The sequence below is a fragment of the Oncorhynchus mykiss genome, chromosome 5 (genome assembly GCF_013265735.2).
Source record: "Oncorhynchus mykiss isolate Arlee chromosome 5, USDA_OmykA_1.1, whole genome shotgun sequence".
In the NCBI taxonomy this organism is placed as follows: Eukaryota; Metazoa; Chordata; class Actinopteri; order Salmoniformes; family Salmonidae; genus Oncorhynchus; species Oncorhynchus mykiss.
The window spans coordinates 55,443,171-55,467,881 of NC_048569.1; the positions used below are offsets into that span (position 1 = coordinate 55,443,171).

At 46.7% G+C, this 24,711-nt stretch overlaps 1 protein-coding gene across 8 annotated transcripts in view; it reads right to left on the reverse strand.

Moving 5' to 3' along the window:
* Positions 1 to 24,711, reverse strand: part of LOC110522973 (PATJ crumbs cell polarity complex component) — a 219,522-nt gene that overhangs the window by 174,725 nt on the left and 20,086 nt on the right. For 7 of the 8 annotated variants that reach the window (XM_036977875.1, XM_036977874.1, XM_036977877.1 and 4 more), the window contains exons 8-18: positions 21,441 to 21,686; positions 20,942 to 21,044; positions 20,623 to 20,711; positions 20,105 to 20,243; positions 15,756 to 15,917; positions 11,832 to 11,911; positions 11,645 to 11,701; positions 11,402 to 11,536; positions 10,116 to 10,292; positions 9,947 to 10,018; positions 9,537 to 9,746 (exon numbers count right to left, since the gene is read on the reverse strand). In XM_036977875.1, coding sequence (XP_036833770.1) covers positions 9,537 to 9,746; positions 9,947 to 10,018; positions 10,116 to 10,292; positions 11,402 to 11,536; positions 11,645 to 11,701; positions 11,832 to 11,911; positions 15,756 to 15,917; positions 20,105 to 20,243; positions 20,623 to 20,711; positions 20,942 to 21,044; positions 21,441 to 21,686 — 1,470 coding nt within the window. The remainder of the gene's footprint in view (positions 1 to 9,536; positions 9,747 to 9,946; positions 10,019 to 10,115; positions 10,293 to 11,401; positions 11,537 to 11,644; positions 11,702 to 11,831; positions 11,912 to 15,755; positions 15,918 to 20,104; positions 20,244 to 20,622; positions 20,712 to 20,941; positions 21,045 to 21,440; positions 21,687 to 24,711) is intronic. The other variant, XM_036977876.1, reaches the window with a different exon arrangement.

A 24,711-nucleotide genomic window follows, 5' to 3' on the forward strand; every position in this document is an offset into this window, starting at 1 on the left:
AGAGAGAGACACACAGAGAGAGAGAGAGACACACAGAGAGAGAGAGACACACAGAGAGAGAGAGACACACAGAGAGAGAGAGACACACAGAGAGAGAGAGACACACAGAGAGAGAGAGACACACAGAGAGAGAGAGAGAGACACACAGAGAGAGAGACACACAGAGAGAGAGACACACAGAGAGAGAGACACACAGAGAGAGAGACACACAGAGAGAGAAATGCAGGGGAAGAGGTGAACTGAGGCCTGGAAAGGAGAACAAGCACTGGGATCCAGTGTAATAGAGAAGTAGAGGAAGAATAAAACGAAGCAGGGTTGAGAGGGGGGGGGGGTTGAAGTTCTACTCCAGCTGGTCCTTTCCAGAGACACAGACCGCATTGTCCGGCTCTGGAGTTTCAGCCAAGCGTGTTCCACCTCGCTTCGCCCCCGTTACACACACAAACATGCTCACAAAACACAGACGCGCGCGCGCACACACACACACACACACTTGTCATACAGGCCCGGTGATGTCAGCAGAGTGGCTCTTAAAGTAGGGGGAGCGAGAGAGACGGGCCCAACGTCCAAGAAATAAGTTAGTCATTCCTTATTTATGTTTCTGCTCAAGTGTGGAGGAGATTTAAGGCTCTAATAAAATTGGGTCTCACCGGGTTGAAGGGGTGTCGGGGGGTGATTCTGGTAAAGGGAACAGCTGCTCTCCATGTAACAACCTTGAGGTCAGTTCTTACCCAAAAGAACGTGGCTCTGGCCAAAAGTAGAGCACTATGTAGGGAATAGGGTGCCATTTGTGACGTAATATTTGACAACTCCAGCAGTGGGCTTATGGCGTTGGGTCGCGCACTATGACTGTCCCTTTTCTCTGCAGTAAAAGTTGTTACCAGACAATGTGTGCTACATTACAGAAAGTTTTTACTGTGTACATAACAATGCCAGAACACTTCATGACGCCATAAACTACTCGAGGCAAATACTTTCGGTTCCTGATCGAACAGAGAACATTTTAGGGCCAACAGTTTGAGCTTACTCCAAAACAATCGGCTATTATTCATAGTTGGCTATCACAGACCCATTGGACTTGAAAACCGCTTATTTGTGTTGTCAAAATAGGGCCCCACAGGAGAACACTGCTTTATATTGGGTGGTCTGACTACTACGGATCTTAGACACTAGAGATCTTTCACTGACAGCAGGAAATGAGCGTGATCGGGCAAGTGTAATAATCTTATAATCTCAGTAACAAGGAGAGCAACCAGAGCTCTTCCAACAGAGAGCAACCCTTTACACAACCCCAACTGTGGTTTGCATTGTATGGGGGATAACTCACCCCTTCCTTAATCTTCCCCCAGCCAAGACCTGCTAGTTAGCCATGTTAGCTTGTGGCTGTAGAGAGGGCTCCAGGAGTACCGGCAATAGGCCAAGGCTGTTGCTGTGTGCCAGGCCTTGTGGTGGGGTAGTGGTGGGGCGGTATGGCGTCAGACTAACAGACAGTCCATCTGGAACTACCAACGTCCAGTTATCTGTCTGCTCCACTACTATTCTGACGGTCTGTCTGCATGAGTGACGCTTCAGCTACTCTGCAAATCACCCTCAACGCAATTCCTGGAACTCTTGCTCTCGCCATCCATCTGCCTTCCTCCACCCCCCCTCTCTCTCTCTCTCTCTCTCTCTCTCTCCACCCACCCCCTCTCTCCATCCATCTGCCTTCCTCCACCCCCCTCTATGAATATGCCTTCCTCCACCCCCCCTCTCTCCAGCCATCTGCCGTCCTCCATCCCCCCTCTCTCCATCCATCTGCCTTCCTCCATCCCCCTTCCCTCCATCCGCCTTCCTCCATCTCATCCATCTGCCTTCCTCCATCCCCCACTCTCACCATCCATCTGCCTTCCTCCACCCCCTCTCTCCATCCATCTGCCTTCCCCCCCCCCCCATCTCTCTCCATCCAGTCGCCTTCCTAAATCCCCCCTCCCTCCATCTGCCGTCCTCCACCCCCCCTCTCTCCATCCAGCCGCCTTCCTCCATCCCCCTCCCTCCATCTCATCCATCTGCCTTCCTCCACCCCCCCTCTCTCCATCCATCTGCCCCCCCACCCCCCCTCTCTCCATCCATCTGCCCCCCCACCCCCCCTCTCTCCATCCATCTGCCCCCCCACCCCCCCTCTCTCCATCCATCTGCCCCCCCCACCCATCTCTCTCCATCCAGCCGCCTTCCTCCACCCCCCCCTCTCTCCATCCATCCATCTGCCTTCCTCCATCTCCCCCCTCTCGATCTCCATACATCCATCCATCCATCTCCCCACCCTCGCTCTCCATACAGCCATCCATCTCCCCACCCTCGCTCTCCATCCATCTACCCCCTCACTCTCTATATCCATCTGCCTTCCTCCACCCCCTCTCTCTATCCCGCTCTCTCCATCCATCTCTTTGACTCTGGATCTCGCTCTTGCTCATCCATCTCAGCCGGACTGTCTCTCTGGGTTTGTTTTTTGTTCCCTCCGTGGTTGGTCTCTGGAGGAGAACGAAGAGTTTGAAACGGGCTGAGAATCTCAGGTTGGTATGCGGTGGATGACTAAGCCACAAGCAGTGACTGAGACAAGATTAGCGGAACGGCTAGCTAGGATACCAGTTAACCCTTTCACTGCAGTGCTTGGCAAGATTGTTTACATTTGAGTCCTTTAGCAGACGCTCTTACTCAGAGCGACTTACAGTCAAGTGCATTCATCTTAAGATCACTAGGTGGGACAACCACATATCACAGTGATAGTAAGTCCATTTTTCCTCAATAAAAAAAAAGTTATTAGCAAAGTCAGGGGTAGTAAGAGGGGAATAAAGTCAAGTGAGAATGTTGTTTGAGATGAAACCTTTTGCTTCACCAAAGTCCTAATTTATTTATCCCTTATTTTACCGGGGGGGGGGGGGGGGGGGGGTGATAAACATACAAATATATTTTTTTAAAGTGAGTTGGTTTGTGTCAATGAACGCATTTTGACATGCATATAGTGACCGGTGGTAGTTGACCTAATGTATTCAAGTATTTATGGGATGTCTACATACGTAGTAAATCTTAGTGCGGAGTGTTCCAGTACAACACACTGGCCCAGATGCAGCATGGTCAATGCAGGTCTGACAAAGGCTGTAAATTAACTCTCTTACACACACTGCAATTGCGCACACATGCGCACACGCGCACCTCGTCCTTTAACATCCCCGCTGTGTGTATGCTGGGAACCTGTGTCATACCGACAGTCGCACTAAATAATAGAGCAGGTGCCCCTAACCACAGGTCCAGATCTAATCCTCCTACTAAAAAGGTTAAAGTTAGGCTTTTGGGGCTTGCTTATCTGATCCGAGATCTGATCCTAGGACCTTGAGCATGACCAACACCGCGCAGACTGCTGTTCATCGTTGCAGTGTGTGACGTAGCTCTCCGGTCAACAACGTGCTTTAATGTCCACCGTCATCCAATTCAATCCAACTTGCTCAGCTATTTACCAGTGGGCCACTCACTTAAATAACATTTCTTTGATCGGATCCTACCGTATCTACAGACAACGGAATAAATAAGTAATAACAAATAAATACATTCCAGAGAATGATTTATGCTTCTGGGCTAAATCGTTGCCTGGCCAAACTAAACGCTCTATTGATGTGCAGGTGAGGCTATTTTTCTAGTGCCCGGCGAAAATTATAAATGGATTCTATTTCAGACTGAGTTTTCCACTTCTTATTTCTCACAGTGAATTATTTTGGCCATGTAGGTAATGTATATTTGTCCCCGCATCGGGAACGTAACCTAATACACTGTCTCACACACTGTGATTTATATAGAGACAAGTAAAACTGAACAAACCATTGGTTTATGAGGTCCGAGGTACATTTATTTTGTCTGTGGCACCTTACTCCCTATGTAGCTCACTATTTTTGACTAGGGGCCATAGGGCTCAGGCGAAAAGTAGTGCACTATATAGGGAACAGGGTGCCATTCTGAGACATTTGGCTGTGGTCACAGCCTACAAGGAGAGGAAACGTCCATCTTATTTTTTTTGGAAATGGTTTACAAAAGTTAACTTTTGCCATGTCTCCATTGTATACTAGAGGTGAACAGGGCAATGAGGACAAGCAGTTGTTTCTGCTCAAATAGTGTGTGTGTGTGTGTGTGTGTGTGTGTGTGTGTGTGTGTGTGTGTGTGTGTGTGTGTGTGAAAGGTTATCAAAACACTAAGCTGCCCTTTGATCCCTGTTGGACCTAGTGACACTGAACACACACACTCACTTTCACCCCCCACCCAAGACACACATAGGGTCCTCAATCAAGATCCTTTACAGAGAAAGAAATCCTACGAATTCATGGATTACGCCAGCTTTCTTCAAACTCTCTCCGGGGAGAATAAAAGAAGAATTGCTTTTAAATGGCTGGAGCGTACGAACAGCTGGGTTAAACCTGATCCCACTGAAGTGAAACTAAGCCAGGGTCCACCCCACCAAAAGACAGTTTGAAAACCACAAAAAGTCGCCATTCATCTCCATTAAGGGGTGCCGGAGATGGGAGACACACAGGAGATACCGACAGCCCAACCCCACCCAATCATTAGCCCCCCCTCGCCCATCACTCATAATGATGGCCGTCACGCATCTCACATATAAAAACCCGCTTGCTGTCGCAGTTACATGAATACTAGTGTGACAGTCTGATTCGGGTCGTACAGCTCTTCCCGGCGGGATGTTCCTAGTTAATGACCCGAGAGCGTGCGGCTGCTGTCGCTGGCCGTGTTGTAACGCCATATGATATGATGTCGTCCGTTTCATACATGTAAATAATGATGTATAGCATAACTAGCGACAGTGACCGCTGAGGCGGTCTGCTTCAGTTCTGGGAAACCAGAGGGGTATACTACAGAGCATGATCAATTAGTTAGCTATCTAACTTTGATACGCAAAAATGAATAACTATTGTTTTTGGGGGTAAATTAAATAAGCTAAACATTTGATCTTTTTTTGTTTTGTTTGTCGATTCAATTTGACAGTGTCGATTCAATTAGACAATGCCAATTTCAAGCCTACATTTTTTGTATAAAAAGCATAACCCTCAGGTCTGAACTCTTGGATACATTTCTTGAAAAATTAAAAGAGGAGAGAAGGAACAGACACTGTCTAAACAAGGGAGTACACAGCTCCGATTCTAGAAGGACCACGGTCCTGCTGGTTTCCATCCTTTTCCCTGCTCTACATGAAGAACCAGGTGTGTGTACTCTCCTGCCAATCAGTAACATTGATAGATCAAACACGGGCCGTTTATAAATGTAAACCAGTAGTACTACAAAACTGTATTTTTATTTTATTTATTTTTTTACATGCACTTCTAGTAACTATACGATTGTCCTATGGGTGTTTTGAATGTATCGTGCTGTATATTTCTTGGGATAGTGCATGTGGACTGTTGACCCCAGCATTCGTTTAGCAGACAGCCAGCCAGGGCATGCAGTACAGCAGACTAGCGCCCAGAGTACGTCTACAGGCAGTAGCGATGCAGACTGAATAGTGCACTGGATCCCATTCAGTCTCATCAGCCCAAAGCCTCTACCGGAGACACGTAGGTGCCCCCCCCCCCCAAAAAAAAATCAATTCACTCTCTCGCCCAGGGCAGACTGCCTCGGCTTGTAGCAAGAGACAGATTAGAAGAGAGAGTGAAAGAGAGACAGAGAGAGATAAGGCAAGACAGACACTTATTCAACTATGTAGCAGTGGTAGTGGTACGATAACACTTATGTTTTTTTCTATGGCCAAAACTCCCTCTCATTCCTATTCGTTATGGTGGGAACTAAAAACAAATCATTCTTAATAAGTATATGCAGTGATGTGGCAGCTTATCTTAGAATCATGTGAACCACCACTTTGGGCCTGTTCTTAAACCAAATGACCACTTTGATTTCTATTCCCCTCACCTATACATTAGCGGTCCACTTTCCCGCACGGTAGCGCTGGGCGATTGGTGCTTTTTGAGGTTGGTTCGATTTCGGGTTCGATAATTTAAAAAAGAAATAGGTTTACATGCGCTATGCATTATGTGAGTTGAATGCTGTAATGCAGAACAAAACAATTAATACAAGTCCCATGATGGTAGTGACCGCCCATTACTGCTTATCACTTAATCACCATCACAGTATGCCTTATTTGTTGACTTCATTATTTCATTCCAAGTCATCATCTCATCTCTATAGAGCTGCTGTCGGACAAAATTCCTATTTTGTAGGTCTTCAAAGTAAATAAGGCATACATTTATGACTGCTGGAATACCAACTATCAAAACACTTAGATCATGTATTTTCAGGAAGCGATAGCGGCACTCTACATCCCCTTACAAACTCATAATCTTCTCCCTTCCGTAGCAGTCGTTAAAGAGAACACAGACCGGACAAGTAGATGTGCAATGGATTATGGTCATTGTAGTTCATTACCCCATTGTATGCGCTAAACTATGTCAAATATTGATCTGTTGGAAACTACAACTCCCTACTACATTACACAGTTCACGCTGGATCTGATTTACCTCTAGAGAAACTTTGCGATTTGCGCATTAAGCTCCCAGAAAAAAAAGAACAAAATGGAATTCAAGTAATTGAACAGATGTCAGACAGTCTAAAAAAAACATAAAAATAACAAAAACGTTGGTTAAATAGCTCAGCACTAGCGCACATATACACAAACAAACATCGACACTTTCAGACAGACAGGCAGGCAGGCAGAGTGGTATCGAGAGTGAGGGCTCAGCTGGCCGATGTAGGGATGGAGGAGAGGGAGAGAAGGATAGGAAGTGAATGAGGTCCTAGAGGTGAAGCTATGCCTATATTTAAGGATTTAAGGCCCTAGGATACGGTTACGCTGAAACACAAGGGGGCTTATAGCTTAGGGTTACTTCCGTAACCCCGGTTCTCTGATAATAGTGTTGGATGTCTCACATTGGGATTCGCTGATAGACAGATCACAACTGGGAAGGCCCAATCACACAATGTCTGGTGAAGACAGACAGGTCGAGTGGCAAACTAGGGGAGCCCCTCCCTCGTTATAAGGCACCACTCGCCCGCCCACTGGTCATTTTCAAGCACGTCTCTTCCTTGCGCTCTTGCGAGCTGGGAAATGCAGCGATGAGACATCTCACTCTATTATTAAAGAACCGGGGTTACGGAAGTAACCATAAGTTATATTTCAAATAGTCATTCCATTTCTCACAACGGGATGTGGCCAACTCCCGTATCGCAGACATGCTCCAAAAATTATTTGATCATATTACTCCAGTGCTATAGCCTCCCTACACTGGCTTCCTGTTGAGGCAAGGGCTGATTTCAAGGTTTTACTGCTAACCTAAAAAGCATTACATGGGCTTGCGCCTACCCATCTTTCTGATTTGGTCCTGCCGTACATACCTACACGTACGCTACGGTCACAAGACGCAGGCCTCCTTACAGTCCCTTGAATTTCTAAGCAAACAGCTGGAGGCAGGGCCTTCTCCTATAAAGATCAATTTTTATGGAATGGTCTGCCTACCCATGTGAGAGATGCAGACTTGGTCTCAACCTTTAGGTCTTTACAGAAGACTCATCTCTTCAGTGGGTCATATGATAGAGTGTAGTCTTGCCCAGGAGTGTGAAGGTGAACGGAAAGGCTCTGGAGCAACGAACCGCCCTTGCTGTGTCTGCCTGGCCGGTTCCCCTATTTCCACTGGGATTCTCTGCCTCTAAACCTATTACAGGGGCTGAGTCACTGGCTTACTGGTGCTCTTCCATGCCGTCCCTAGGAGGGGTGTGTCACTTGAGTGGGTTGAGTCACTGACGTGATCTTCCTGTCTGGGTTGGCGCCCTCCCTTGGGTTGTGCCGTGGTGGAGATCTTTGTGGGCTATACTCGGCCTTGTCTCAGGCTGCTCCAGTTTCAACTGTTCTGCCTGCGGCTACGGAATCCTGACCTGTTCACCGGACGTGCTACCTGTCCCAGACCTGCTGTTTTCAACTCTCTAGCGATAGCAGGAGTGGTAGAGATACTCTTAACGTTTTATGGCTGCAGGGGCAGTATTGAGTAGCTTGGATGAAAGGTGCCCATATCAAAACGGCCTGCTCCTCAGTCATAGTTGCTAATATTTGCATATTATTATTATTAGTATTGGATAGAAAACACTGACGTTTCTAAAACTGTTTGAATGATGTCTGAGTATAACAGAACTCATATTGGCAGGCAAAATCCTGAGTTGAAATCAAAACAGGAAGTGTTTAGTAAAAAATAGAGGGGGGGGAAGCAGCAGTGAAATAACAGTAGCGAGTCTATATACAGGGGCTAACGGTACAGAGTCGATGTGCAGGGGAACCGGTTAGTCGAGGTAACTGAGGTAAATATGTACATGTAGGTAGAGTTAAAGTGACTATGCGTCGATATACAGAGTCTGGGGTTTCTTCCCTTGCATTTGAGAGAGCTTATTGGCCAGTTCTTTGTTTCACACCAGAGGCACATTTTTATTATATTTATATTAACAGTATGTTTTAAGTACGTTTTGTTATAATGAAAAGATGACTTATCAAGGACACTTGGTTATCAGGTTTTGAATGAACAGCACCCAAAGATCTAATGTAGTGATCCTAGTGCAGTTACAGTTCTACTGTGCATACTGCCTGTGGTTAGGGCCTTATTAATTACAGTTCATATTCTCTCCAGTCACAGTGAAACACAACGGAGCTGGGTGCCTGGCTCTGACGGGTGTGATGTCTGGGTTTGGCCCGGCTCCAGGTAACACCGCGGCACCTTGCCAAGCCCAACTACAGACCGTTTCATTTTGTTGTCCTCAACCCGATGGCTTGTGACACTGCCATGCACGTTTCACTTCCCTTCTGTGATCAGAAGACAGGTGAAAAGAGACTTTTAGAGACTTTTACTCAAGTAGTATTTTACAGGGTGACTCACTTTTACTAGTCATTTTCTATTAAGGTATCTAACTTTTACTCAAGTATGACAATTGAGTACTTTATCCACCACTGGGCTTTGGTCTGGGTCGTATTCATTAGGCACCGAAGGGAAGAAGAAAAACAAACGGTGAGAGAATACAAAGGCGTGGTCCAATAATAAAACTCTTGTTTTCGGTTTCTGTTGCACAACGCTGTGCTACTGTGTGCTCTAATGAATACAACCTAGGCTTTACTTTGCTTTAGCCCACTCCTTCCAAAGCCCACTCCGGTCACAGATGGGACCTCAAACAGTCCCTTGGAGTTCGCACCCTCACTGGTGCTCATCCGCCCTTCATCACCCTAAGCCTCGTCATTAATTCATCTATCATTTTTTCTGGAGATCAGGCTCTCATGTTCTCCCTTCTACAGTTCACATTCCTTCCCAAATTAAAGGAAGAGAGGGAGAGCTGACAGGAGAAGAGAGGAGTTAGGGGAGGGAGGAGAGGGAAAGGGGAGAAAGAACCAGGAAAGAAAGAGAGAAGAGGAGGTACAGTTGGAGAGATGTAGAGAGAAGAGGAGTGCGAGGGGCGGAGGAGGTACAGCGGCAACTCCCTACCTGGTAGTCTAGGATGCTGAAGCCCAGGCCTCTCTCTCCCTTCTCCAGCTCCAACAACTGAATGTCCGGGGACCACAGAGCCAGCTCTCCCTCTTCATCCTCCTCCTCCCCCCCTCCCCTCCCCTGCTGCATCTCCTCCTGGTGGCTGGGGTACGTGGGCGCTGGCTCCTCCGGCTCCTCATCCGACACCTCCTGCAGGGTCACGTGGTCCTGGTGGGTGGACAAGAGGATACACACATTTTGACACCATAATGTCAGCTTCAGGAACATACTGATATGGTGTGCAGAGCATCGTGGGTATTGTAGTGCTACAACAGTGACTCCAACCTATCCTGGTCTCTGTCATTGTCTATGAGTCGTACGATACAGCATGAGTCAGCATTTTGAGGAGAAGTTACGAAGTAGCCTACCGGAGGTTGTTCACTGTCATTGTCCCGGAGGTAGGCCTGACTTATCAACACAGAGGACAGCTTGGTTTCAAGCTGGATTAGAAGAACACAGGAGGACAAAGACTATCATTTGTGTGTGTGTTGAGTTGGGAGTGTGTGTGAGTGTTCCTGTGTATGTGTGCGTGCTGACCTCAGACAAGCTGGCGGCAGGGCTGGGCGAGCGCCACTCGTCTTGGCGGTCTGGTTGATAGTCTGAGTCGTCCTCTGTCAGGTGTCTGCAGCACACCAGGGTGAAGGGAGGGGGAACCTCACGCAGGAACGCCACCGCCTCGCGCCTCGACTTACCGTACAGCTGCACCCCGTTCACCTGGACACACACACACACAACCTTTCCTAAGTAAACATGCATTGTACATGATATTCACTTAAGATGCAATAGGCAGACACACAGAGAAGCACTACATTCACCTACATTCACCTGCAGAGCGTGCACACACACACACTGAGTAAATACACAGCCCACTGTGTATATGCTGGTGAACCAAAGACAATGGTCTTATGCTTTGCTTTCAAAAGAGAAGATGAGACATGAAGCTAATGAACAGTTTATGGCTGGAATAAATGGAGTCCATTTGTGACTTCAAAACACCCCCCCAACAAAGGTTCTCTAGTAGTGAAGTGAACCAACAGAGGTGTAGGAGCCCAAAGGAGGTGTGGGAGTGTATTGTAGGTGTGTGTTCGTCTGTGCACCTCTGTGCGTTCGTACACACGCCTTTGCGTGTTTGTGCTCTCGCCTGTGTGTGTGTGCTGATCAGAGGGGCCGCACCAGAGGTATGGCAAATTTCTCATGGAGGGGGACTCAGGGAGCCACTGGGCTACTTGATTGATGTTTAATGGAATGGGTTGCACGAGAGTGGCTGGTGAGCCCGGCGATGGCTGCTACTGTACGTGCCATTTGCCCAGCGATGTGGTGAGACCAGGACTAACCCTCCGGTGTTACTGGGAGACTTGCATTCAATTCACGGACACGTTTGAAAAACACAGGTGTAGATCGCGCTATACTAGTACAGAGGGTTCTGGTTGTGTCAAAACCAGGCATTTTAATCCATGGATTTGGCTCTCCTCCCCTCTGATGCCAGGATTTCCCCCTCCTGTGCCATGGTGGTTGCCTCTGCTTATGTCAGTACTGCCAACAGCAACAGGCTGAGGGCACAGTGGTGAAGCAGCACCAAGCCGTGCCAGGGAGGGGTGCAGGAAGAGGGGATAGGTAGGGTGTAGTACAAAGTCCCCCTCTCTCTCCTCCCTCCCTCCCTCTCCTGCCTGCCTCTCACTCGCTCTCTCCCCTCCCACTCTACCTTTCCCTTCCCTCCTCCCTCAATTTATTTGGACAAGGAAAATGTTGCCCTAAGTGCTAGTGTGTGTGTGTTATCAGACGTGTGTGTGGATGGGAGACAGTAATGCCTGCCAGTACAGTACCTCCAGTAGTTCGTCCTCTGGTCTCAGGAGCCCGTGTTTGGCCACAGGGCCTTCAGGGGCCACAGAAGAGACGTAGTGGTGGCCGTCGAACGAGTCCAACTCGACCCCCAGACGCATGGTGTGGATGGGAAGAAGCTAGAAAAGAATAGAATACTTTATTAGGTCTTGGAGAACTGTGGAGGTTTTTAATAAGGGGAACTGTGTGGCATTTGGCTTCATTTTGAGCGTATAACCGGTCGTAACCTTTGAGTACTTCTGTAGCTCAGCGTCATCTTCGATGACAGGGTCCAGTTCAACCACCTGGGAAGGACAAACAATGGCACTATATAATTCCTTCCATGACAATGTAGACACTATGGCTTAATCCAGTCTCATGTGTCAGCAAATAAAAGCCACCAACAGTGCTTATTCCGTCTAATGAACTGCTTACCAGAACGTCGTACTCTGGCCCCAGGGCCTGCTCCCATTTGGCCCTGAGCTCCAGCTCAGACAGAAAGACTCCCTCCATAGCTGAAAGACACAGCAACAGTGTTGACGCTAGGAGGAACGTTAATAACTGTGGCATAAGTACCTTCAAGAGATGCATGTATTGGGACATTGGGGTGCAGGGACGGGCCATTAGGTTGAGGTTTGTGTGTGTCTGTGTAAAAAGAGCTAGCCTGGTCCCAGATATGTTTGTGCTTTTGCCTACGCCATTGTCAAGCCAAACACAACAATTCCAAAAGGAGTTGGCAAAAGAGCAGGCACCCAGGCACCCAGGCTGCAAAATAACTAGGCGATTCGTGCATTTGAGTGAATTGAGAGTGACCGGTTGAAGACGTGGTTTTACGTGTTGCCCACTATCAGAGATACTCTACTATGTGTTCCACTTTATCCTATTCCTATTCCTATCCATTAAAATTACATGACTATGACGAGGCTAACTACGGTTTAGTCGAAATTACACTGTAGTGCCTGGAAATACGATGTCAAATATTTGTGATGAGTCTTTTTTTTTTACCCCTTTTTCTCCCCAATTTCGTAGTATCCAATTGTGTAGTAGCTACTATCTTGTCTCATCGCTACAACTCCCGTACGGGCTCGGGAGAGACGAAGGTTGAAAGTCATGCGTCCTCCGATACACAACCAACCAAGCCGCTGCTTCTTTAACACAGCGCACATCCAACCCGGAAGCCAGCCGCACCAATGCGGAAGCACCAATGCGGAAGCACCAATGCGGAAGCCAGCCGCACCAATGCGCCGGAGGAAACACCGTGCACGTGGCCACCTTGGCACCTAGCGCCCAGCCCGCCACAGGAGTCGCTGGTGCGCGATGAGACAAAGCCCTTCCTAACCCGGGCGACGCTAGGCCAATTGTGCGTCGCCCCACGGACCTCCCGGTCGCGGCCGGTTACGACAGAGCCTGGGCGCGAACCCAGGACTCTGATGGCACAGCTGGCGCTGCAGTACAGCGCCCTTAACCACTGCGCCATCCGGGAGGCCACGTGATGAGTCTTTTTTGAGTGAGATTTCACCATCTGAAATTAATCAAACGAGATTGATTCAAGGTTGAAAACAATTCTGTGCACATGCGGTGCAGTGCAATGCGTGCGCGCACGTGTGTGTGTGTGTGTGGTGCGCTCCTCAGTAGAAATGGCCTGTCCTAGCGCGAGTGAGACACTCATTCCCGCCACTTAGATAGCACCAACGACTGAAATGTTAAACACAGAGGAATACAAAAAAAATAAAAATGGTCTCCAAGTCAACATGACTGTTAAACTCGACACGGTGAGAAATCAAACTTGGGACAAAGATCTCTTCCTGGATCACAAGTAGCTCCGAGTCCAAGCAAATTACCTGTACCCCAGAACTGTACCGTAAGGCTTCTGCCCCAAAATGCTACTATATAGTGCACCAAAAGTAGTGCACTTTGTAGGGAATACTTTCTGAGAAACAGCCTCTTTATAACGAACCTGTGGGGGGAGGGGGGGGTAATAAATAAACAAATTCAGCAGCAGGATGTCGAGGAGGGAGATATTATGTTGTGTGTTCATGACCAGTGTATAGATGTAAAGAGAAACTCAACATTCAGAGAGCATACTAGCGCCTCTGAACCGAGCACAATCACTCCCCACACACAATCACACCCCCCCCCCCCACACACACACACACACACGGAACCCTTTGAGCAGCGGGTCGCGTGCCCCTCTCGCTCTGCCCGGTGCATAAAAACCCAAAGACCTGTGACATGAGCTCCAGTACTGTGCCTGATTAAATTAGCGTCGCTAACCCCTCGCCGACGCAGCGTAAATTACGCTCCAACTTTTCACTAAATAAATACAATAATACACCGTTTTGGGATGTCGAGAAAGGGAAGGAACATCTGTTGGCCAGGCAGTGGAGAGCACACACACACACACACACACACACACACACACACAGAACCTAAAAACTTACATTGCGTTTCAGTCGTTTAGCAAAGGGGGGGGGGGGAGAAAAAAAATGAGAAAAGGGAGAGACCGAGAACAAATGAGTGTTGGCGCTAGGTTGGACAAGCACAATCAGGCTGGTTCAAGTGTTGGGTTACTGTCGAGTTACTGGCACAGTGGCGCTACCATAAAATATTGCCTTTGCAAGCGTGTAGTGTAATGTACTGTGAACGTTGACGGTTCAGGCATCCATTAACAGGTCTCGTGACGCTACACTGAACTACAGCAAAACAACAAAAGCCCAGATCACAACACCTACAAATCGGACAACATTTTGCCCTGCAGTGGACTGGACAAGAATCCGTTTCTAACATCTTCAACTTTCAATGACTCTTATAAAGTATGGCTGGAGCCCAAATGGCACCATATTCCCTTTATAGTACACTACTTCTGACCAGGTTCCATAGGTTTAGGGAATAGGATCCCATTTTTTTTCTCCCCATTTTCTTTATTTAACTAGGCATCTCAGTTAAGAATAAATTCTTATTTACAATGACGGCCTAGGAACAGTGGGTTAACTGCCTTGTTCAGGGGCAGAACGACAGATCTGTACCTTGTCAGCTCGGGGATTCGATCTAGCATCCTTTCGGTTACTGGCCCAACGCTCTAACCACTAGGCTACATGCCGCCCATTTGGGACATATCCCATGTCTATGGTATTTCTCCTTCAGGTGATACTACCAAAGCAATCATCTTTAAATAGAGACAATTATCTTAAACCTTCTCTCTTTGCCCAAATCACGTGTCAACCACGGTCAAACAGTCATGCCTAATGAGTATGTCACTGATTAGATCCCTAATAATTATACAACAACAAAATGACTGTAGAGTCCAAACAAAAGCTGTTTTGATTTTGCAAAAGACAAACGCGTGTATGCAAAATGCACACACACACACACGGAAATAAGCCCTTGACAGGCCGTCATTGTTGTCCATGGGGCTTGTATTGGTTCCCCTGGGCAACAGAATACTTTATTTTGGAGATTTGGCAGGTATAAGGTCTTGTCAGGATTCATTAGGGCCAAGTGTAACGTGAGCACCCCTGTACCACACACACACACTTCCCCCTGTACCCAGCTCTAGCCTCCTGCTATTCCGTTACCCCTACTCTTCCCCCTAAACCCAGCTCTAGCCTCCTGCTATTCCGTTACCCCCTCTCTTCCTCCTGTACCCAGCTCAAGCCTCCTGCTATTCCGGTACCCCCTCTCTTCCCCTTCTCGCCTTTCTTGATATGGATATCTTGCAGGGTGGATGTGTAGCATGTCTGTAACAGTGCCCAACAAGCCTGCTGTGGAGGCTTATGAAAGAGGGGGGTACGGGGATGGAATGGTTGGGTTTGAATGACTGCGTGGCCAGCCGATGACCCGGACCCAGAGAGAGGGGAGGGGGAGGGATGTAATACAGGATCAGGTTCCAGTGCTTATGTAGTGACTGACTGTTTAAAAAGAGGGTGGGGGGGAGCCAGACCACCGATGGGGGGAGGATTATAAAAGAGAAGGAAAGTGATCCCCTCATCTGGACAAGCAATATTTGTTCGCCGTGACTTGTTGTTCTGTCACTAACGTGCAACAGGTACACATTACCTGGTTAGCTGACATTGTAACAGTTGACCGGGATGTTGACCCCTAGTGGCCAACTATCCAACAGTCTGCTAGCAGTGCTGTGTTGACGCAGTGTGTGTAAGTGACAGCTGCCTCCCTCTAGACAACAGATGACTGACTGGGACTGCATCTACAGAGTAATGTGGTATGTGTGTGTTGTTGTTCTTCTTCTTCTTTGATCTGACCCGACCCAGGCACTGGGAGGATGAGGTGACAGAATGAGAGAGAGAGAGAGACGGATGGCTAGATGAATGAATGGACAGACTGACGGCTGGATGAGCTCACCACTGGCCAGCTGTGTTCTGCTGGTGCTCATCAGAAGTGTCTCAGTGGGCTCCAGTAGGGGGGCCACGCTGGAGGCCACGCTGGAGGCCCTCTGCATGTCTGATGACCGAGCTTTGATCTCTGCAGACCTCTTCAGAGACACACGGGACGGCTCTCTCTGGACTACAACACACACACACGTATCTGTTTATTTAGTCATCTGTGGCAGTTCTGACATATCAAATGAAACACTAGCAGCCAGACAAAACAGCCATACTGATCAGAACACAAGGCTGGTTGGAAAGACATGTGTTGGGGATATTTGTGGTCAATTTGAGCCAGGCCTTGCACAAATGAACACTCAATCACATTGTGTGTGCGCGTGCACGTGAGTGCGATCACATTCAACGACATTACACCCACTGCCAACAATACACGGTTTCAGAAGAAATCTGGTTGTGGGCTTTTGGAGAAAAAAAATCCAGTTTCAGCTTGGATGGCCAGAGAGGAAGTGGTATAAGTTCACTGCTCACAGTGCTTTAGTTACTTCATCCTAGATATGCGACCTGGGGGAATATTTTTAGCGGAGTGTCCTCGCCAATCTTTTCTGTTCCCGGTCCAGTATACATTTCCTTCAGAAAGTATTCATGCCCCTTGACTTTGTGTTACAGCCTGAATTTAAAATTGATCAAATCGTCCGTCCCCCATCTACAAACAACATCCCATGAAAAAATTAAAACATGTTTTTAGAAATGATTGTACAATTATTGAAAAGGAAATACAGAAATCCCTTATTTACTTAAGTATTCACACCCTGAGTCTATACTTTGTAGAAGCACCTTTGGCAGCGATTACAGCTGCGAGTCTTTCTCGGTAAGTCTGTAAGAGCTTTCCACACCTGTATTGTACATTTGCCCATTATTCTTTTTAAAATTCTTCAAGCTCTGTCAATTTGGTTGTAAATTATGGCTAGAAAACAATTTATGTCTTGCCATAGATTTTTCAAGTAGATCCAAGTCAAAACTGCAACTCGGCCACTCGGGAACATCCACCGTCTCCTCGGTTAAGCAATTCCAGTGTAGATTTGGCCTTGTGTTTAAGGTTATTGTCCTGCTAAAAGGTGAATTAATCTCCCAGTGTCCGGTAGAACGTAAACTCAACCAGGTTTTCCTCTAGGATTTTTTGCCTATGCGTAGCTCCATTCCACACATTATTTATCCTGAAAAACAGTCCTTACCGTTTAAAAGCATACTCATAACATGACACAGCCAACACTATGCTTGAAAACATGGAGTGGTAATTCAGTAATATGTTTGGGGGCAAATCCAATAGAACACAACACTTTGTATTCAGGACAAAAAGTGAATTGCTTTGCCACATTTTTTGCAGTGACTTTAGCGCTGCTATGGAATATTATTAAATCCCTTCTTTTCCATCTGTCAATTAAGTTATTATTGTGGAGTAACTACAATGTTGTCATACGGTTTTAAAGTCACCATTTGGTCTCATGGTGAAATCCCTGAGTGGGTCTCTTCCTCTCCGGCAACGGAGTTAGGGAGGAGGCCTATATCTCTGTAGTTTCTGGGTGTATTGATATCCAAAGTGTAATGAATAACTTGGCCCATCTACCAATAGGTGCCCTTCTTTGTGAGGCATTGGAAAACCTCCCTGGTCTCTGTGGTTAAATCGGTGTTTGAATTTCACTGCTTGACTGAGGGACCTTACAGATAATTGTAGGTGTGGGGTGAAGAGATGAGGTAGTCCTTCAAAAACCATGATAAACACTTATTGCACACAGAGCGAGACCATGCAACTTTGACTCCTGAACTTATTTAGGCTTGCCATAACAAAGGCGTTGACTACTTATTGACTAAAATACATTTCAGCTTTTACTAATTTGAAAATAATTCTAAAAACAAAATTCTACTTTGACATTACAGGACTTCTGGGTGTGGGCAAAAAAATAAATAATAATAAATAAATAAATAAATAAAAATCGCAATTTAAATCAATTTTAGTGCCTTCACTGTTGATTTACAGTGAAGGCACTGTATGCTACACCCTCCAAGTACTACACAAGTCAAGTGGACTACATGACAGAAGGTCTGTGTGTGTGGGGCATGGGCAGTATACCGTCCAGCGGGGTATTTTGAAATACAGTCAGTAAGATTTTGAAAGGCATCAATAGCGTATGAAAATCTGGATGCCGCCCAACACTAGTGTACATAGAATGGAGAGCTACATTTACAACGCTAGCTGTGTTCAGTTAGCACTGTATGCCTTTCCCCCACTGGTGTAATGAAACAACAGTCCAGGAGCGATAAGAATCCTACTGTGGCTTAACTTGCTCTTCTAAATCACCTCTCGCACCGCTCGGCTGACCTATAGTACCAGACATGGACTCGTAGAAGTCGCAAGGAAATTAGGTCATAGATCTTGGGACGCTTTGCCGACGAGATACTTTTTGGAAATTACAGCACGTAAACACATTCCTTATCGCAATCTTCCCCTGTGATGCTGGATGGTAATTGGAAATGGCCGGAAGGAGTATGAACTTACTGTACAGGGTCATGTCCCAAACGGCACCCTATTCCCTATTAAATGCCTACGCAAAGTATTCACACCCCTCGACTTCTTCCACATTGTGTTGGGTTACAGCCCGAATTTAAAATTATTTAAATTGATATTCTCTCTCACTAGCTTACACACAATACTCCATAATGTCAAAGGTGTATTATGTTTTTAGACATAAAAAATATATATATATTACAAATGCAAAGCTGAAATGAAATGACTTGAGTCATTAAGTATTCAACCATTTTGTTATGGCAAGCCTAAATAAGTGCTGAACAACTCACATAATAAGTTTCATGGACTCACTCTGGATGCAATAAGTGTTTAACACAATGTTTTTTTATGACTACCTCATCTCTGTACCCAACACATACAGGTAATTGTAAGGTCACTCAGTCGAGCAGTTCATCTCAAACACAGATTCAACCACAAAGAGCAGGGCCCAGATTCACAAAACCTAAAGGAATTTATTCTCAACTAGCTGTGCCACTAGAGATCCTGGGTTAGAGTCCAGGCTCTGTCGCAGTCGGCCGCGATCTGGAGACCCATGGGGCGGTGCACAATTGGCCCAGTGTCATCCGGGTTAGGGGAGGGTTTGGCCGACAGGGATGTCCTTGTCCCATCGCGCACTAGCAACTCCTGTGGCGGGCCAAGCGCAGTGCACGCTGACACAGTCGCCAGGTGTACAGCGTTTCCTCCGACACGCTTACGGGTTAAGTGGGCATTGTGTCAAGAAGCAGTGCAGCTTGGTTGGGTTTCGGGGGAGGCACGGCTCTCGACCTTCGCCTCTCCCGAGTCCGTACGGGAGTTGCAGCGATGAGACAAGACTAACTACCAATTGGAAAACACAAAATTGGGGAGAAAATACAATACTAAGTGTTATATTTGGGACAAATCTAGCAACACATCACTGAGTACCACTCAAGCATACCAATGTTATTGGTATGCTTGTCATCGGCAAGGACTATGGAGCTTTTTTTAGGATAAAAAGAAACGGAAGAGCGCTAAGCACAGGCAGAATCCTAGAAGAAAACCCGTTTCAGTCTGCTTTCCAACAGACACTGGGAGAGGAATTCACCTTTCAGAAGGACAACAAGCTAAAACACAAGGCCAAATATACACTGTAGTTGCTTACACAGACGACATTGAACGTTCCCGGAGCGGCCAGTTACAGTAGACTTAAATCGGCTTGAAAATCAATGCAAGACTTGAATGGCTGTCAAGAAATGATCAACAACCAACATGACAGAGCTTGAAGAATTTTTAAAAGGGTAATGTGCAAATACTGTACAATCCAGGTGTGCAAAACTCTTCGACTGAATGACTCACAGCTGTAATATATGCCAAAGGGGATTATAACATGTATTGACTCAGGGGTGTGACTACTTATGTAAATTAGATATATTTCTGTCATTAGTTTTCAATACATTTGCAAAATGTCTAAAAACTTGTTTTCACTTTGGCATTATGGGGTATTGTGTGTAGATGGGTGAGATTTTTTATTTATTTAATCCATTTTGAATTCAGGTTGTAAGACAACAAAATGTGGAATAAGTCAAAGGGCAGGAATTCTTTCTGAAGGCACTGTAGGAAATAGGGTGCCATTTGGGACAATCCCCAGGACAGTGGAGTTAGGAAGGTGAAGTTGGCATTTCTGTCGACTTCGCTAAGGGAAATGCCCATAGTTTCTATGAAGTTAGTGGATTTACAGTGCAGTGCTGTAGAAGGGGTAGTGACACGTTTGTAATACACACATTCATGCGCACACGCACAGGTGACTGATGAATAGTCCTTACCTTTGTCCAGGGACCTCTCCAGTGAGGGTCTGGGCGAGGCCATCTTCCTGGCCAGGGTGAGGTGGACCGTCTGGCCCGTCTGCTTCATCACCCCCAGAACTTCCTGGTTCGTGAAGCCCTGCAGGCTCACCCCGTCCATCTGACAAAGGAACAGTCCAAAATTACTTAGTTCACCCTATCCATCAGACACAATGGAAGAGTCCAAAAGTACTTACCTCAGCCCGTTCATCTGACACAATTGAACAGGCCAACATGACTAAAGTCATTGAGAACACTCTTTTTTTCTATAGAAACCTGACAAAGGCCTGATATGGTTGTGTTATACTGTGAAGTATGGGTTTTGTTGGTTAGCCATGCCCAAACAAACCTGACTCAGATTTAATCATCTAAATCAGATATTAAGTGCTGTGTTGGGACATTTCAAGAAGGGGTGGAAAGGCCACTATCCCTCACTGTGCACATGCACACCTAGGGGTTAATTAAGGTGGCACTCATTAAAAGCTGATTAAGGGTCTCACCGCTATGATCCTGTCGTGGATGCGTATGTTCCCGCTCTGCTCAGCTGCACTCCCAGGAACTACATTCTTCACAAACACTCCCAACGCGTCTGACACACACAGAGAGCAAGAAAAAGCAGAGAGATCAGAGAGAGAAAAGGGTTGAGAGAAAGAGCGATAAATGGAGAGGGGAATAAAGCAACAAGACAACAAAAAACAATCCATCGCAACCACAGTGTCAAAGCATTGAGGGACATTAAATAACAGATCTGAGTGCAATAGGGGTTAGGGGACTAGGATTAGGGGCTAGAAGTTCACATGATATAGGACATTAGCCTACCTTCACTGGTAAAGGCATTGTAACCGATGATGGAGATGCCCAGGCTCTGGCCCTCCTCCTTCATCAGAGGCACCTCATGGATCTCATAACCCTCCAGGTTGGGCTGGAACAAATAGGGAAACAGACAGAGACATAGAGCAGCTATACGGTACGTGGATTTGTTGCCATTTTTATTTAACTACGCAAGTCAGTTAAGAACAAATTCATATTTACAATGACGGCCTACCCCGGCCAAACCCTAACCTGGACGACGCTGGGGCAATTGTGCGCCGCCCTATGGGACTCCCAATCACGGCCGGAAGAGAACCAGGGTGTGTAGTGACGCCTCTAGCAATGAGATGCAGTGCCTTAGACCGTTGCGCCACTCTGGAGTGGTGCCCCAAAAACATACTTTTTATTGTGTGTGTGGGTGTGCGCGGAGACGGGCAGGGGCAACAGGAGGTCTGTGCACGGTGAGAACGTTTGCATGCACGTGTCCCCCATTCCCAGTCTCACTTACAGTCCTGCTGAGCCTGCGCTGGGGTCCGACTCCAGGCAGTGGGGGCAGGGCTGAGACGGGACTGGCGGCGGGCGGGGGAGGGGGCGGCAAGGAGGTGGAGGACTGTCCCGAGGGGTCACGGGCGATGAGCATGCGCACACGGCTCCCGCAGCCCTGCAGCACCTTGACCACCTGGTCACTGGCCAGGCCCCACGTGGGGGTCTCCCCGATACGCAGGATGTGGTCGCCGGTACGCAGACGCCCATCCTAGGAGGGGGAGTGGGGGTGTAGAGAGAGAGGAGAGAGAGGAGAGAGAGAACATTTCTGAACAAAATTTTAACTAACTTGAAATCTTAATGTAGCTCATACACAATGCATTATAATTCATGGCCTGGGAATAACCACACTATGGATTTCACATTATTTCTTATAGTTTGTAAAAGTGTGCCAGTACATGAAAGAACCACCCAGAAACTCTGCTCATATTCAGTAGCCTCATAAGACCATTTCAGCCAGTGGTCAAATGCATTTTACACCCCACTTGAACAGGCTAGTACCCACCCTTGCTAGTCCCACCTTGGCCCGTCCCACCCTGGCCCGTCCCACCCTGGCCCGCGCAGCTAAACTAAGAAATCTACTCCCCGACATGCAGGTCAAGCAGAACAAACTCAGACTAAAAAGAGATCATGATATACAAAGAGATGGGGAGAATGGCAGCCTTTGTGGAAAGACCGATGAAAATCTTTTGATGCATAAACTTGACGCAGAAAATCTCCCCAACTTCTCTCCCTGGGTCTGTGCACGGGACAACAGGGGCTCATGGAAGGAAGACGGGCGCAGCCATTAAACGTTGAAATGGGAAACGCCAGGGACTAACAAAGCCCCAATTTTGACAGCGTTTTTGGAGCATAAAATCCAGTGATGTGTGAAATGCTGTACTGTGCCTTTTGAACAAGCAGGGTTTTGTTGACTGTGCCCGGGCTCTCTTGGACATTCATAACAGAGAGAGCGAGAGAAAGTGAGAGAGGGAGCAACAGAGAGAGAAAGAAAGAAAAATGTAGATAAAAAGAAAAGAGTGAGGGGGAGAGGGGAGGACTGGTGCAAGGGGCTTTCAAAAACAAGGGACAGTGTTTTTTTAAATCCAGATCTCTCCTGGATAACACTTTCTTAGAGGTTTAAAACCAACATTGACAGAGTTTTTTTTTTTTAACAAATCGAATGACATGTTCCCATGTTAACTCAAACTGAATACACCCCAAGGAAAAAAGCTAAGCGTTGAGTGGAAGTGGAGAAGAAAGGGGACACTTGTAAATGAGCATCGGCTGTGTCAGGGACTTTGGGCGTATTCAAGTAAATCTTTGGTGAACATCTCTGTAATTGCGAACAGAAAAGCAGTCCTTCGAGCCGGACGTGGGGCGAGCTGGCTCTGTGTAGCCAGGATGTAATCCCCTTACAAGGTGATTCTTTTTTTCCCCCTCCGGCTCAATGGCTATTATAATGTAACTGAGCCTTTTGTGGGACGCGCTCGGCATTAATTCAGCTAAACTGGCTGTTACTATTCATAGGGGATGACCGGTCTGGAAGATTGTTAAAGCAAAGCTCTGAGTATGTAATGGTGTAGTAGGCCTACTGCTGAGGATTATTGGGCTATGGGAGAAAAAAAAGGGGTCACAGCCGACATCTTGAATCGTCTAATCAAATTCTTAAATGTGACTTTTCAAAATGGACTAATCCGTTTACGCATACATTTATTTAATATTTTTACTGAACCTCTATTAAAATTAGGTAAGTCACTTAAGAACAAATTCTTATTTACAACGACGGCCTAGCAGAAGGCAAAAGGCCTCCTGCGGAGACGGGGGCTGGGATGAACAAAAAAATATATATATAGGACATAACATACTTCACGACAAGAGACACCACAACACTACATAAAGAGACACCATAGCATGGCAGCAACACAACAACAACATGGTAGAAACACAAGGTAGCAGCACTACACGGTAGCAGCACAAAACATTGTACAAACATTCTTGCACAAAGGGCAAGAAGGTGGGGACAACTATATCTGTCAGTAAGTGTCCATGATTGAGTCTTTAAACGAAGAGATCGATATAAAACTGTCCAGTTTGAGTGTTTTTTGCAGCTTGTTCCAGTCGTTAGCTCCAGCAAACTGAAAAGAGGAGCGACCCAGGGATGTGTGCTTTGGGGATCTTTATCAGAATGTGACTGGCAGAACGAGTGTTGTATGTGGAGGATGAGGGCAGCAGAAGATATCTTAGATGAGGGAGTGAGGCCTAAGGATTTTATAAATAAGCATCAACCAGTGGGTCTAGTGACAGGTATACAGAGATGACCAGTTTACAGAGGAGTAGAGCGCAGTGATGTGTCATATGAGGAGCATTGGTGGCAAATCTGATGGCAAAGGATAAAGAACATCTAGCCACTTGAGAGCACCTGCCGATCTATAAATGATGTCGCCGTAATCTAGCATGGGTAGGATGGTCATCTGAATCAGGGTTGGTTTGGCAGCTGGGGTGAAAGAGGAGCGATAACGAGAGGATCGATAACGATAGAGGAAACCAAGTTTTGACTTAACATGCAGCTTTGATTTGTGCTGAGAGAAGGACAGTGTAACATCTAGCCATTATCTCACAAGTACTTGTATGAGGTGACTGACTACCTCAAGCGATAAACCCTCAGGGGTAGTAACACACCAGTGGAGGTGTTCAGAACAAGGTTAAGGGCTGAGAAAGCTTGTTGGACACTAAGAAAGCTTTGTTGTAGAGCATTTAACATAAAATCCAGCGAGGGGCCAGCCGAGTATAAGACTATAATCTGCATATTAATGGATGAGAGAGCGTCCTATTGCCTGAGCTATGTTGATATAAATTGAGAAGAGCGTGGGGCCTAGGATCGAGCCTTGGGGAACTCCCTTGGTGACAGGCAGTGGCTGAGACAGCAGATGTTCTGACTTTATACAATGCACTCAGAGAGGTAGTTAGCAAACCAGGCCAGCAAACCCCTCAGACACCAATACTCCTTAACCGGCCCACAAGAATGGAATGGCCAAATCAAAAGCTTTGGCCAAGTCAATACAAAGAGCAGCACAACATTGCTTAGAAACAAGGGCAGTGGTGACATAATTGAGGACCTTTAAGGTTGCAGTGACACACCCATAATCTGAGAGGAAACCAGATTGCATACCAGAGAGAATACTATAGACATCAAGAAAGCCAGTCAGTTGATTATTGACATGTTTTTCCAACACTTTTGACAAACAGGACAAAAT